Genomic DNA, 13,932 nt, shown 5'->3' with positions numbered 1-13,932 from the left:
TGGAGGCTTCCCCTTCTATAAATAAGGGAGAACAGCCAGGGCTTGAAGCAAGGAGTGAGAGTGCAAGGCATAGAGTTCTCATAGCTACCTAAGCTAACAGAAGTTTTTCTCCTTCAATGTTTTCTATTTTGTAATTTTCTGTTTAATTTTGTCTGTCTTGAGTCTCATAGAAAAAGGCAAACAGTGAGGTTTGTAAGAAAAAGCCATAGAGCGAAAAAAGGCTGAGAGTGCAAAATTAAAAGAAAAGCCATAGATGTCCTTAGAGGTCCTTTATACATCTGTATTGTATTTCATGATTCTGTGGAAATCCCCTTTCAAGTTGGGTTAGCTCTTAGCAGTTGAAAGCTTGGTAGTGACCAAGTCAAGTTCAGGATTGGGAATTAGATTCTGGACTTGTCCCGGATAGGAAGGGTAGTTCCTAGGGAGAATTGGTGTTTGTAATCAAGGATGATTATAGTGAAATTCCATCATCATTGTGATGGAGACTGGATGTAGGCTGCATTGCACTTAGCAGCTGAACCAGGATATATCTTGGTGTATATTTCTCTCTCTTCTACTCCATTTCTGTTTCTGCTGCATAGGAGACAAAACTGAAAAATATCTCGTGGCTGGTCACGAGACAAAACGAAAAAGTCTCTTGGCTAGGCATGAGACAAAAACAAGAAATATCTCCTCAAGTGTTCTAAAGGACAGCAAGAGTTACTAAGTGAAAAGGGGGCTAAGATTCAACCCCCTTTTCTCTTAGCCACTGATAAACCATCAACTTCCAATTTGTAAACTTTTGATTTGCAAACATAAGGACTGCAAAGGTGTTCTCAAAAGTTCTGGCAATTGATAATCAGCAAAAGCATCATAAACACATCTGGGATATAGATGGTAGCATTCACCAGGTTGAACACGACCAGCCCTTCCTCTCCTCTAAAGAAAAGAAATTGAAACCTTTTAAGAAACCAAAATAATCAAATCCATATACTTCATAATAAGTAGTAGTTTGGAAAGTATCAAACATTGTGAATCTATATACATCTGTATACTAGCTAAACTATACAAGAATGTCTGTGCATGTGACAGCAACAATTCCATCTGTTCCAATTGACACATTATTTACAATCTAAAATTATTAGATTTTTGTTGTAAAGAAAATACAGCTGATCCTGATCCCATTACCCGATGAAAAACGAAAATTTCAAGAAAAAAATATGGATCAACGATTTTTATAACATTGTTCTCTATTTTTCTAGGTCTTCCTTAACCAGTTTAATTTGACAATGTTCAACCTCAAAGGGGTAAATAATCAATATCCACAAAATTAAATAAACAATAAAAAAAAATACCTGCCGGGCAGCAGCTTTTGATATCCAAGATGGAAGTAAACAAGGAGTGTTGTTTAGTGCATCATATGATGTCTCTTTAGCTTTACCACAATCAACCACAAAGACAACATCATCGATGGTAATACTAGTCTCAGAAATATTAGTTGCCAGAACAATTTTCCTCACCGCACCTTCAAGGTTTTCAAATATCAACCTCTACAGAAGAAAAAAAAAACAGGAAAGCAGACAAAATTTATAAGAAAATACATTGCTATGCATAAATATGACTAGAAATATAAGGTGAGACACAGATGTTATTCAGTTAATCGCTTCAACATGACAAGAAATCCAACACTCCCCCATCTTCCGCAGCAAAATAAATGCAAGCGTAACAAAGTAAGTCCCTTAGATACGCAACTGCAGCAGTAAATGGATGAGATTAAATTCATGCTCTACAAGACTCTTGATTCCAAGTTGCATTTTAAAATATCTCCCCTTCTACAATCAAATAATCTTGAAAAAAAAAATTGTTCCCCGAAGCCAGTAAAAAAAACCCATTTTTAATACCATATTTACCCTCAATAAGCTTAAGAGGGGAACTATATAGCACTTTGATATCTTGAATTAAATCGCAAACTAGAATGTGGCAACTGTTTTTGCTGGCTTCTTTCCAGCCTATTACTATGAACATTACCTGCTCAGTGCTGGCCATGGATCCATGACATGCAAGAAGCAAGACACGGCTGGGATCTCCTAACAAAGGATGAGTTTGGAGCTTATCCTTCAAGGAGTTTATGTCATCCCACCCAGTCATAAAAACCAAAACAGCACCTGGCCTTTCATTCTTGACAATGTGAGAAAGCACATGTTCAATAAGGTTAAAACCAAGTGAGTCAGGGCACCAGCAGGACAATGACTCCCGAGTGCGTAGACTATATCTGTGGAAGTCTGCAACTTCTAGCGCATCCTATACAAACTCATAGAGAAATGAACAGAATTAGACCCAAAAAGAATAGCTATAAAAGCAACAATGTTACGGCAAGTTACGCACCTCAACAGCAGAAGCAATTTGGCTCTTTCTTTTCCGGAAAGCTAAAGCTTGTTTCTGCATTTTCCATGTTTTTTCTTGACCATAGTCATCAATTTGATTATAACGATTCAACCGATATCCAGTCACTTCCAGAATATCCTCCAGAAAACTTGCTCGGACTGGATATGTAAAACCCTATAATTTCACAGGCCATAAGATCAAAAGGAGAAGGGTATTTTTAAAGACAACTATAAGCAAAATGAGAAATCTATGCATGACACTTCGTGAAATATTTAACAAGCAACTACTACTGAGACCTGACTGAAAAAAGAGCTGTCTTTATTTTATAAAAGAAATTTTTTAGAGAAAGTGAATATGGTATAAGCTGTTTGTGTCTAGAGCTTACAGGAATGTGCATAGTTGGAGCACCATCAAAGTAGGAAGAGAAAAGCTCAGCATTTAAGGTTGCACTCATCAAAATTAATCTCAAATCAGGACGGCGAGGAAGAAGCTCCTTCAGGACAATCAAAAAAAAATCTGACAAAAGTGAAAACCAGTGGTAAGTAAACTTGTATCGCAATCAACAACACTGGAATACACGTTATATATGACTACCTTCATTCATTCCACGTTCATGAATTTCATCAACAACAACATGAGTTACACCATTTAAAGTCCTATCCACTAGTAGTCTCCTCAATAATACACCTGTGGTACAAAAAAGAAGAGGAGTATCCCTTCCTTTCATACCCTCCAACCGAACTTTGTAGCCAACCTTCAGAAGGACAAATTAGATAATATAAGTTAATAAGTAGTCATAAGTATAACAGATACTTCAAGAACCAGAAAGCCCAAAAGTTTCACAAACTAACAGATTCTCCCAATTTCTCCCCACGTTCTGCTGCAACTCTTTCAGAAACAGACATAGCAGATATTCTTCTAGGCTGAGTACAAATTATGTTACATCCAGCACCACGTCCAGCTTCAGTCTCAGATTCTAGTATGTACTGGGGAAGTTGTGTGGTCTTACCACAACCAGTTTCACCTGAGACAACAATGACCTGCAAATTTTCATTAATAACACCAATTAATATAAACTATCATTCAATAAAAGCATATCAGGATTCATAGTCTCAGCAATAAATGGTCCTACATAAGAAAAAAAATTTGCAACATATGTCACGAATTCTGAATTATAGCTTGCTAAGAAATTATAACTTGTGCCAATTTGATAACTAACCTCTATAACATTTAAAAAAAAAACATTATTCAGAGTATTTTATTGTGGTAAATTTTGCTGATCAGATTGAATATCATCCATTCATGATCTGATTGATAGCACCTTATACAACTAAATTAGTCTCTATTATGTATGTTGTCCAGAAATGTATGTTCCAGTGTCTATGCCTCTCCAAACGTGTCACAGTCATACAATCGATCACGGATAGCTGCATTCTTACAAGTCATTACTCACTTCACATCCCTTAACTAAATTTGTAACTGTGGTTCCAGTGCTAACAAAGCATGAATCTCAGAAAGAATTGTAATATGACAGTGACAGCATTACATAACACATGGGACACATTTTTCCCTTTTCACCTGATTATCTGAAATGACTTTCAAAAATGCATCTTTCTCTTTGAATGCAGGAAGACTTCTACGAAATTCGAGCATCCTTTGCCCTTCAGGAGACCCCTACGGATAAACCAGCATCTGTTATAAATTTCTAAAAGCTAAATTTGTACAAGGACATTTATACACACAAATTTTCACAGATAGAGAAGATCAACAAACATCTCAAATTATAAGTCAACAAGCTCAGAAACCACATAACATGAATCAAAACTCACAAACATCTAGAATATTCAACTATTGCTCATGACACTCCAGTCAAAAGAACTACAATGAAACAAACAACTTTTTAAATTTGTTAATATACGAACTATTACTCATTAAAAGTGTATTCAAACATAACAGATATAACTATTACAATAACGATCAGGGCTAGACCAATAAGGTCGTTAATTGTACCTAGATTTCATAAAGTTCCACTCACAATACGAATGAGACTTGAATTGAACCAGCAATAAAAATGTTTTTATTGCCGGAACCCAAAAACCACAAATTAAATACTGGTTGATATTCAAAAAAGAATGCACAACACTCTTTAAATGCCAACTAAGAATATAATGGAAAATAAGATGCAATTTAGATAGGGTTAATAAACCTGCCAATCTTCTTGCTTAATACGCAGTTCCAAACTTCTCCGCTGAAGGATTTTCTCCTTGACAACAGAATTATGGATCCTAGGCACTGGCTTCTCATAAATCCCGTCATTGGTGCGAATACTTCCAGAATCACTTGATCTATGCAAAGAATCATAAAAAAAAAACCTAGCCTTTTTGTAGGCTTTTGTGAAAGATGGGCGCGGAGATGAGTATCTACTTCTCTATGAACACCAAAAGGTAAGATTACCTGCAAGAGCACAGAAAAATCAGTCAATCAGAGCATGAACATGCAAGAGGATAAAGGATTTACCAAACATCACAATTTTTAAAGTGTTCAAACAATTAATAAGGCTGGTGTTTGTTAATAACTCTTAGTGCAGAAACAAAAGGAAATGAACAGAAAACATCAATGCAATGTGATACCTCTCTTTGTGGACGCTTATCATCCAAATCAGGGCGGTAATTTGGCAGAGGTGCTTTACTAAAGACAACAACTCTTGCATATTGTCGGCTGCCCAGGGTAATTTTGTTCAGAATTTAACAAACAGAATTGAGAAAACCTATAAATAATGATAACATTAAGGTTGATATGGTAGCCACTATTTTATACTTGCTAATTTTGACCTGTAAATGATATAAATTTCTTAAGAGTATCCTTCCCTCTTGCTTATCTTATTTTTTTAATAATTATTCTTTTGTCTCTTAATTCTTATGTTATTTTAAGGCTTAATAAATTAGACCCAAACATGATTTATTGAAAATTTGTCACCTATGATAAAAAAATTTAAAATTTAGTTGCACACTGATTTAAAATGAACCATCAAGGATATAAATATATTTTCTCTTTTTTTTTTTAAGTAACTGATTATGTATTGAAAACTGCTAACATGTTGTTCTCAAGTGCACTCTTATTTTCTCAAAATTATCACTCTCATACCTGTGGATAAACTTCATGGATGTTAGTTAAAAAAAAGAAGTCTTATATTACATCTCTAGAATATGAACTATTTTAATATAGTTAATCTTTTTTTTTTTTTTTAAGATAATTCGATCAAAGTTAAATACATGTAATCATATAAAGTTACAAAGTACACATCAATCATAAAATAAAGTAAAACAATTATTACACTAAGATATTACTCCAATTTTTGAAAACCAATATGCACCTTCTCCTACTACTTCAATGCCTAGAGTATTTTCTGATCACTTTCAATTTTAGACAACCAACATAGTAAAAGTCATCCTGTGTTAGTTTCAAATTCATAAAACAATTATGAATAAACTTATTTTTCAAGACCAGTTTACTTGAATATTCTAGAGCTTTATATTTAGAATATAATTATCTAAAATTATCTATTGTTGGTTCAATAATCAGATGTAAAATTTCTTTACTGCAAAAAAAAGAACAAACAAAGAGGATAAAATGAAGTCCAATATAGTAAAGTAATATTTAGCTCATTCACTAGATAAATGAATTCAAAATAAGAAAGCACTAACGGATAAATAAATTTAGTTATATAATTCAGTGGGAGTAACAAATCCGTGACCCTTTTAAAAAGTTATCTTTTAAAAGTTAATTTTTATAAGTTACTTTTAAAAATTAATTTTTAGGCAACGAATTCTTTACTCCCACCTCTATATGGGACTATAAAAATATCATTAACTATAAAAAAATATTTACAAATAGAACCCCATTTTTTTATTTTTGACTACCCCTTCATATTTTTAGTTTTTTAAAATTCTCCCTTCTCTTTTAACCATTCTTTTGAAGAAGAGAATCTCTGCTAGGGTTCCTCCTACACTAAGCATCATCACAATTGGCTCTGCCAAAAAATCTTTCCTTTGATGTCCTCATGTCAGCTACTACCCTCCCGCCGCACTACACTTTCAATTCGATCTGTGTTCTTGTTCTTCGCTATCGCGTTAATCTGCTAGGTTTCTCGAGTATCGTGGCGGATTCTATAATCTACGGAAGGGTTTGTTGGGATTTTGGACCCATGTGCTAGCTGGTAGCTAAGTCTGAGTGGCAGGTCATTGCCGTTGCCGCTGAACCCTGAATGCTATTCAACCTTCCGTATACATCAACCGCACCGATCCATATATCTCCTATCAATTACAACCAAAAATTCTACTTCGTTCTAAGCACTTCACTCTTCAGGTATGAGTTTCTTAATCTCCCCCCCCCCAATTTGTGTTATTCTGCAACCTTTTTCCACATCTCTTATCAATTTGTGGTTTTATCGGAGTTTATTGTTCTCCCAGATTGGATTCCGCTTTGCTTATGTAGTTCCCAATCGCATGCACTTATTTGCAGGCTGAACCCTCTCCTTTCAATTTTAGGGATTATAGTGTATCATCTTTTCTGATTAAACTTTGCTGATTGTTAGTTTCTTGCTCTCTTTTATCTGAGAGAACAAAATTGCCATTACTCCTGTGCTTGTTCATAGGATTTACTTCCATGGCCCTCGCTTTTAGCTTTGGGTTTTTGTATCCGTGAATTTAGTTATATTTGAATATACTGTCATCTAGACTAGATTGTTGTATGGATTTTGGGTATCAATCAATCATTTGGCTAGTGCAACTTTGATCTTGTTGATTTTAGGGTAAAAAATATGTGGGATTGGGTTTTTGATTTTTAGGTACTATTATATGTTTAAACCATTTCAGATATGCAAAGGCTTGTTTGTGAAAAGGTGTGGAAATGTCATTCACTTGTTCAATAATAAAGAGAAGTGATATCTTGTATGGCAAATTGTGATTGAAATAATGTAATGTCTATTAGGTGAATTAGGTTTGAAATCATATTGCATTTTAGCTATCTCATAAAAAATATGGCCTTTGTTCTCTTCGTTATGTCATTAATTTACCTGATACTGATCTTAAATCACTAGATTTTCTTTCTCTGTGCTTATGCAGCAGGCACTGTGATAGAATAAAACCAAACTTTTGAATATCAGTGTGGTTGGTTTACACCTTCATCTTATCTATGACAGCTTTGTTAGAAATTAGAATTGGTTTTGATTTAGTATTTTCTTCTGATTTAATATCCATATAGTATTATGGTAATGAGATTTCTTGCTCCAGCCCTTTTTCCGTGTAACATGAGGTGAGTTGGAGATGGCAGACTTACCAGGATATTTGCGTTCTTGCCTGAGCACGGGATAACTTGCCTTTTTGGCAATCTTAGTCTCTGGGGGAATTGTCTTGCAAATTTTGGTCTGTGTTCTTCTCATTGTTAATAAATGCATCACATCTTATTGGTAACGAAGTAATTGTTGCTTACCTAGTTGCATCTGTGTTATGTGACAGGCATGTGCTTTGTATAATAATTGGTGGCCGATGCTAAGTGGTGAGATAAAGCATCTCTGTATTTATTTCTTGAAGATTTAAGGGAATGAGATGTTAATGTGACCGAACATTCCTGGTTTGTTATTACATTTGGTGTTTTGTTTTCTTGCAACTATAACATATGTGCTTCTCCCAATGCCTCTGCGGTTCTTTGCGGGGTCTAATGGTTCTTCTATATTTTCTGAATCTCATAGCAGGTAAACTGTTATTATTCAAGCATTAATTGAAAAATAATTTAATAAGAAAAAAAGATAAGATTGTATACCGAGCCAAGGTTATTAATCATTCAACTTTTTGTTTTGTGGTCTGATGAATGATGGAGCAGCCGGGTGAATTTAGCCAAGTTCTTGACTAGATTCTCAACTATTGAAAGCATTACCATTCCAAGCATTCTAAAGCATTCTGGTGTTATTGGTTGGGGAGCCTTTGCAATGGAGCTTTCATCTTTCTTCGTGTTTGTATTAGCCATATTGTGTTTCATGGGGATGAGTGATGAAGATGACTATTACAGTATGATATGAGATGGAAATCTACTAGACATAATTTCATGTGTAAAAATGGATTTATTCTTTGTGCGCGCTATTGGTTCTCTTGCTTTTTTAAAATTCATGTTAACTTTTGCTAAATTTCATGAGTTAATACTCACTTAAAATTTATCTCCTTCATTACTGATTGCAAGGGAAAGGGCAAGTCCTAAGGCCTGCTTATATCATATAATTCTTCTAAATTAATGGAATCCATTCAACTAAACTATACATAACATTTACCTAGGCAGAATCTCTGTCAAAGTGTCAATGATTACTTAACAACAATATAACTTTGCTTATCTTTTATAAAGGAATGAATATTGTCACTTTCATTTTTAATACATTCATGTAAAAAGTACAATGAAAAGAAAGCATATACAAACCAATGTAACTTGCTTTATCATAAATCTTTATATTTAAGTAAGACAACATAGATATAGGAATACAATGAAAATACTTTTCTAAATGCCCAACTCCTATATATTCTGATCTAAGCTACTGTTGATCTATTGTACAAAAAAGTGCAAGTAGGGGGCCAAAATACTTGCCATTAGAAGAGTCAATGACCAACTCCTACTTTAACTGTTGGGTAGCTAAAGAATTATTATATTAACAAACATCCCCAACAAGTGGCGGAAAAAACCAAATTCTTGAGTATTTTAAGAGGATCTAAGTCAAGGATCAACTTCATAATTGCACAAGTTGTCAGCTGGAAGCTCTTGAATGGTATTAATTTTTTCTAGTATTATTTACATGGATGAATCAAGAGGCCAGACTCAATGTACTTCTAATGAAAATCCTGTAAGATGTTATCTTTTTGGGAACAAAAATTCTCGAAATGCACTGTCTCCTTGATTAGTGGATAAGTAATTGATAATCAATTCTATGATGGTAGCATCTACTGAAAAGCCTTTGTCTATCATTATTTGAAGGTATTTCATGGACCTTAAAGAATCATTTTTAATTAGTAACCCTTGGACAAAGACATTGTAAGTGGAGTAGTTTGGCGGGCAGCCATTCTCTTCCATGTTCGTAAGTAAGTCTTCAGCTTCATCTATTAAACCTTGTTTACAGAGACCTTTAACCATAATGTTATAAGTATACAAATGAATTTACAGACCTTTAGCACGCAAAGAAGAAAAAAGTTTTCACGCCCCATTTACTTCTCCAGTGGCCCACATTCCATCAAGCATAATATTATAAATCACAATGTTAAGATCCAAACCACTCTTCTCCATTAATTCAAACAACGATGTTGCCTCGAAAAGAAGCTGGCATTTACATAGACCATCCAATATAACAGCACAAGTCTGGAGATTGGGCATCTGGCCATGTTTGTACTAAAAAAGAGTTCTTTTGCAGCCAATGGTCGACCAACTCGACAAAACCCACCGATAAGAGTGGTCCAAGTGACAACATCAGGAACGAATCCAGCATTGACCATTTCATTCAAAAGATGCATAACCTTATTTATGTTTTTAATCACACACTATCCATGTATAAGTTAAGTGTAAGTTACAATGTCAGGTAAATAGCCCCTAGTGACCATCAAGTTAAATACTTTCATGGCAAGTCTATTAATATTAGAGTCTATTAATATTAATTCATTTCTTCTGTTGATGTAGCAAGTCTCTAGGTGTGTTATGTCTTACCATTTTCACTTTCTTTAGTAATCAGAAAATACGGTAAGGATGTATATATCTCATTAGAATGGCTTCTTACAAGAGGAAAGGAGAACTATTTTCGGAATCTACTTCTGAGTCAACTCTTGTAAAACTGGGCTAGGGTTACCAGTGATATTTGGTGTTGCCCTTTTTATTGATGAGGGGGTTGTCTACCCCTTTGATTGCTGCTGTGGGAATAGCAGGTCGGTACTCATGCAGAAACTTTAGATCAGTATTCTGCTGTAGTGATGTCATCCACTTGGATATGACAAGACTTTATTGAAAAAGCACCGGGAAGGTTTTTTCTATTGTCAGCCCTTCGATTGAATAGTTTTAGCAGTTGTGAATTGTGGACCCCTTGAGTGTGCTGACTGCCTCTTAGTTGCTGTTGTTCTCGGTTGGGTTTCTGAGTTCTGGACCCCTTGTTAATAGTTGCGTGGTAAGTTCTTTCTTTTTGCCGGCATGCTGTTTATAAAATTGAAAAAGGAACGGTAAACTTAACATTCATATATAGAGAACTCATCTATTTAGACTCAGGATTCATCTAAAGTGGGTTTTTAAATATTAAATAAATTACCATTTGTATTCATTAGAATTTAGAACGCTGACAAATATACTCACAAAAAATGAAAGTGGCTTTGTACCCATAAAAAGATAGATTTTTACTAAATTCCCAACTGCCCTCTATTCCTCAGCATCATCCCTTGGCCTAGCGATTCGACCCACCATTCTCCCTTCTCGATGTTTCCGCCTCTTCCTCATCAGCCTCGCTCTCCTCATCATCGTCAACATCAACAACCCCATCCTTATTAGGGTTTTTTGAATCTTTCAAATTCCCCAACCTTCCTCTGGTCCCATCTCTGCGGGTGCTGGAAGCATTGGTCTGTCTGAGATAAAAATGCCATCGTCGTGGTAGCCATTGCCGTTACCGTTTTCTGCTACATGCACCGGTTCGAAGGAAAACTGGGAGTAGCTTGGATCTGGATCGGAACCCGAAGATGTTCGGCGATGCAGCTGGAGGAGTGTGGTCGACGGTAGGTACATCTCCACCGGAGAAGCTGGAGTAGCCGCCGTAGCCGGAGAAGTTGTCTTCGTCGGTTTGGTTTTGGTGGTGATTGGAGTCGACACTGAAGGTATCAAAGGCAGACATGTCTTCTATCTCTATGCTGTTTTTGTTCTCTCTCTTCTATATAAAGATGGGTGCTTCGTTTGCTTAGCTTAATTGAATAATTGTATTCAGAGAAAGATGAAGAGGATTGTTTGAGAATTATTAGAATCAATTTAGATCAATTAGTATCGTCTATATTTACATAGTATATATGTACATTAATTGTAGGATTCTATGTCTTTATTACTTTGATTCATTTAGCACCTATAAATACCCCTTGTATATTGTACCTTTGCACACAACTCAATAATACACTTTTCATATTATTCTCTCAGTCTCTTGTTTCTAACATGGTATCAAGAGCTTAGGTCTTTTTTTTTTAATGAATATTAGTTCATAGCCCCTTTGTTTTTCCTTTTTGGCAGTGTTCTTTGGCCTCTTTTTTCGTTCTCTTTTCGACGCTTTGGTTCGTCACCCCGTAACCATCTTGTTCGTCTTATCGCCGTGATTCCAACGCAACGAGAACCGCCGCCATCCGCCGCCAGACGCGCCTCCACGCGCCGCCGAAAGACGCTGCTACGACCAGGTTGATCTTCATTCCAGATTCCACCCGTGCCTCTTTGCTCGCAAATTTCGATTTGTTTCCGATGCTTTGGTTCGTTACCTCCGGCATCATCGTGTTCTTCTCTCCGTCAACTTTCCAACGCCACCAAGATCGCCGCCAGAAGCCCCCGGACGCGCCGCCACTCGCCGCTGGAAGTTCGCTGTCCACCTCCATTGTTCCTCCTCCAGAAGCTTCAGCAGCCGTTAGATCTCAGCGCTGATCGGACATTCCTCCCACTGCCACGTGTCGGCCGAAGCTTCTTGTTTGACCCGCGCGACCCGGACCGACTTGACTTTGACCCGCGTCCAGCTCCTGCCAGCGTGTCTCTCCTGCTCCTCTCCGGTGCTGCCACGTGTCTTCACTTCTCTGACGTGGCGCTGACGTCACTACTAACGTGGCACTGACGTGGCGGACAAGTGGGTCCCTCCCTAAGGTTTTTTGGTGAGCTCTTTCCGATTCTGCACTCCGATTTCTCATTTTCTGCTCCGAAATTTCCGTTTTCTCTCCTCTCTTTGATCTTTGTGACTGCTACCATGGAAAAGTCAGATGTTTTTGCTGCCACCGACAGAAAGGGTAAATTCTGTCGAAACTGTAACCGTTCTGGGCATCTCTTCCCCGACTGTCCTTCTGTTGAATGTCGCACATACCACCAGAAAGGTCATCTTAGCTACCATTGTTCACAGCTGTTCTGCCGTTACTGCAAGCTCTCGGGACATTTAATTACTGCCTGTCCTACTTGCCCACCACGTCCTAGTCCACTCAACTCGTCTCATGTCTCTCTTTCTGATATTGCATCTCTTCTTCAGCATCTTCTCTCTGTTTCTGGTAATACTCCTGCTGCTTTTTCCACCTCTCCAGGTAATTCTAAATGGTACTTTGACTCGGGTTGTTTTAATCACATGTCTTCGTTGCGTAATATTTTCTCGTCCATGTACCACTACAAATGGACCTTCTGTCAATACTGCAAAACAAATCATCGGGACTGGGTGTAAGGTTGGAAGGTTGTTTGAACTCGAGAATCTTCATATTCCTCCTGTACCAAATCTCTGTGCTGCTTCTTCTCCCTCTACCCTCCACTTATGGCATCAGCGTCTTGCCCACACCTCCCTAGGAAAACTGCGTCCTCTTGTCTCTCAGGGTGTTTTAGGTCAGGTTCCAAATGAATCTTTTGATTGCATTTCTTGACAAACTGCCAAACAACCCGCTTTATCTTTTCACAATAATTCATCTCTTGCTTGCTCTCCTTTTGATCTCATTCACTCTGATGTTTGGGGCCCCGCTCCCACTGCCTCTATGGGCAGAGCTCGATACTTTGTCGTTTTCATTGATGATTATTCCCATTTTACTTGGGTTTATTTGATGACTAATCGCCATGAGTTACCTCAGATCTATATCAACTTTGCTACTATGATTAAAACTCAATTTTCCAAGGTCATTAAGGTTTTTCGACGTGATAATGCTATGGAATACCGTGATTCCAAACTCTTAACCTTTCTTGCAAAACAGGATACTTTGTCTGAGTTTTCTTGCAGTGGTACGTCTCAACAAAATGGCCGAGCTGAACGCAAACACCGTCACATTCTTGACTCCGTCCGTGCAATGCTCCTTTCTTCTTCGTGTCCTGAGCGTACTTGGGATGCAACTGTTCTTACTGCTGTTCATGTTATCAATAGACTCCCTTCTTCTGTTCTTGGTAATGTTACTCCCTTTGAGTGTCTTTATCATACCCCCCCAGATTATAGTTATCTTCGAGTTTTTGGTTGTGTATGTTTTGTTCTTCTTCAGCCTCATGAACATAGTAAACTTGAACCTCGGGCTCGTATGTGTTGTTTTCTTGGTTATGACACTGAACACAAGGGTTATCGTTGTTGGGATCCTCTCTCTAAACGTATTCGTATATCTCGTCATGTTGTCTTCTGGGAGCACCACATGTTTTCTCGATTCTCATCCTTTGAGTCGATTCCTACTACTCAGTCACCTTTGTTTACTAACCCCAATGTTGATCTTTTTCCTAGTGATGATTCTACAGGTTCTATCTCGAGTGACCCTCCACAGCCTCCTGTTCCTCCACCTTCTCCATCTCCCGATGATTCCAGACCGGACGATGATC

The 13,932-nt window shown here is 37.1% G+C and overlaps 2 protein-coding genes and 1 pseudogene across 5 annotated transcripts; 2 read left to right on the top strand and 1 right to left on the bottom strand.

Moving 5' to 3' along the window:
• Positions 760–5,170, bottom strand: LOC107635779 (DExH-box ATP-dependent RNA helicase DExH3). 4 transcript variants are annotated; one of them, XM_021120448.1, is made up of 10 exons: positions 4,995–5,167; positions 4,571–4,818; positions 3,943–4,038; positions 3,216–3,404; positions 2,959–3,118; positions 2,750–2,880; positions 2,365–2,538; positions 2,008–2,280; positions 1,335–1,529; positions 760–918 (listed from the first exon to the last, which is right to left on the bottom strand). In XM_021120448.1, the coding sequence occupies exons 3-10, from the start codon at positions 4,015–4,017 to the stop codon at positions 760–762; spliced, it is 1,356 nt and encodes a 451-aa protein (XP_020976107.1). In that variant the 5' UTR covers positions 4,018–4,038; positions 4,571–4,818; positions 4,995–5,167. The 4 variants fall into 4 exon arrangements, with proteins under 4 accessions (XP_020976107.1, XP_020976108.1, XP_020976109.1 ...); XM_021120450.1 differs by having other exon boundaries at positions 846–939; positions 4,995–5,170; XM_021120449.1 differs by lacking the exon at positions 4,995–5,167 and having other exon boundaries at positions 4,571–4,977.
• Positions 7,674–8,584, top strand: LOC107638222 (annotated as a pseudogene).
• Positions 12,356–12,814, top strand: LOC110270821. The gene has a single exon (XM_021120259.1). It carries the CDS (start codon positions 12,356–12,358, stop codon positions 12,812–12,814), a length of 459 nt encoding a protein of 152 aa, XP_020975918.1.

The sequence above is a fragment of the Arachis ipaensis genome, chromosome B04, assembly GCF_000816755.2.
Source record: "Arachis ipaensis cultivar K30076 chromosome B04, Araip1.1, whole genome shotgun sequence".
NCBI lineage: Eukaryota > Viridiplantae > Streptophyta > Magnoliopsida > Fabales > Fabaceae > Arachis > Arachis ipaensis.
This window is presented reverse-complemented; position numbering and strand designations above follow the sequence as displayed.

Bases quoted from the DNA above. Each gene is read 5' to 3' on its own strand.
- LOC107635779 (XM_021120448.1), bottom strand. From the start codon at position 4,017: ATGCTCGAATTTCGTAGAAGTCTTCCTGCATTCAAAGAGAAAGATGCA. The intron at 3,405-3,942 runs GTGAAAAGGGAA...GAAAATTTGCAG, and splicing joins AAGTCATTTCAGATAATCAG to GTCATTGTTGTCTCAGGTGA. The intron at 1,530-2,007 runs GTAATGTTCATA...TTTCTTCTGTAG, and splicing joins CCATGGCCAGCACTGAGCAG to AGGTTGATATTTGAAAACCT.
- LOC110270821 (XM_021120259.1), top strand. From the start codon at position 12,356: ATGGAAAAGTCAGATGTTTTTGCTGCCACCGACAGAAAGGGTAAATTC.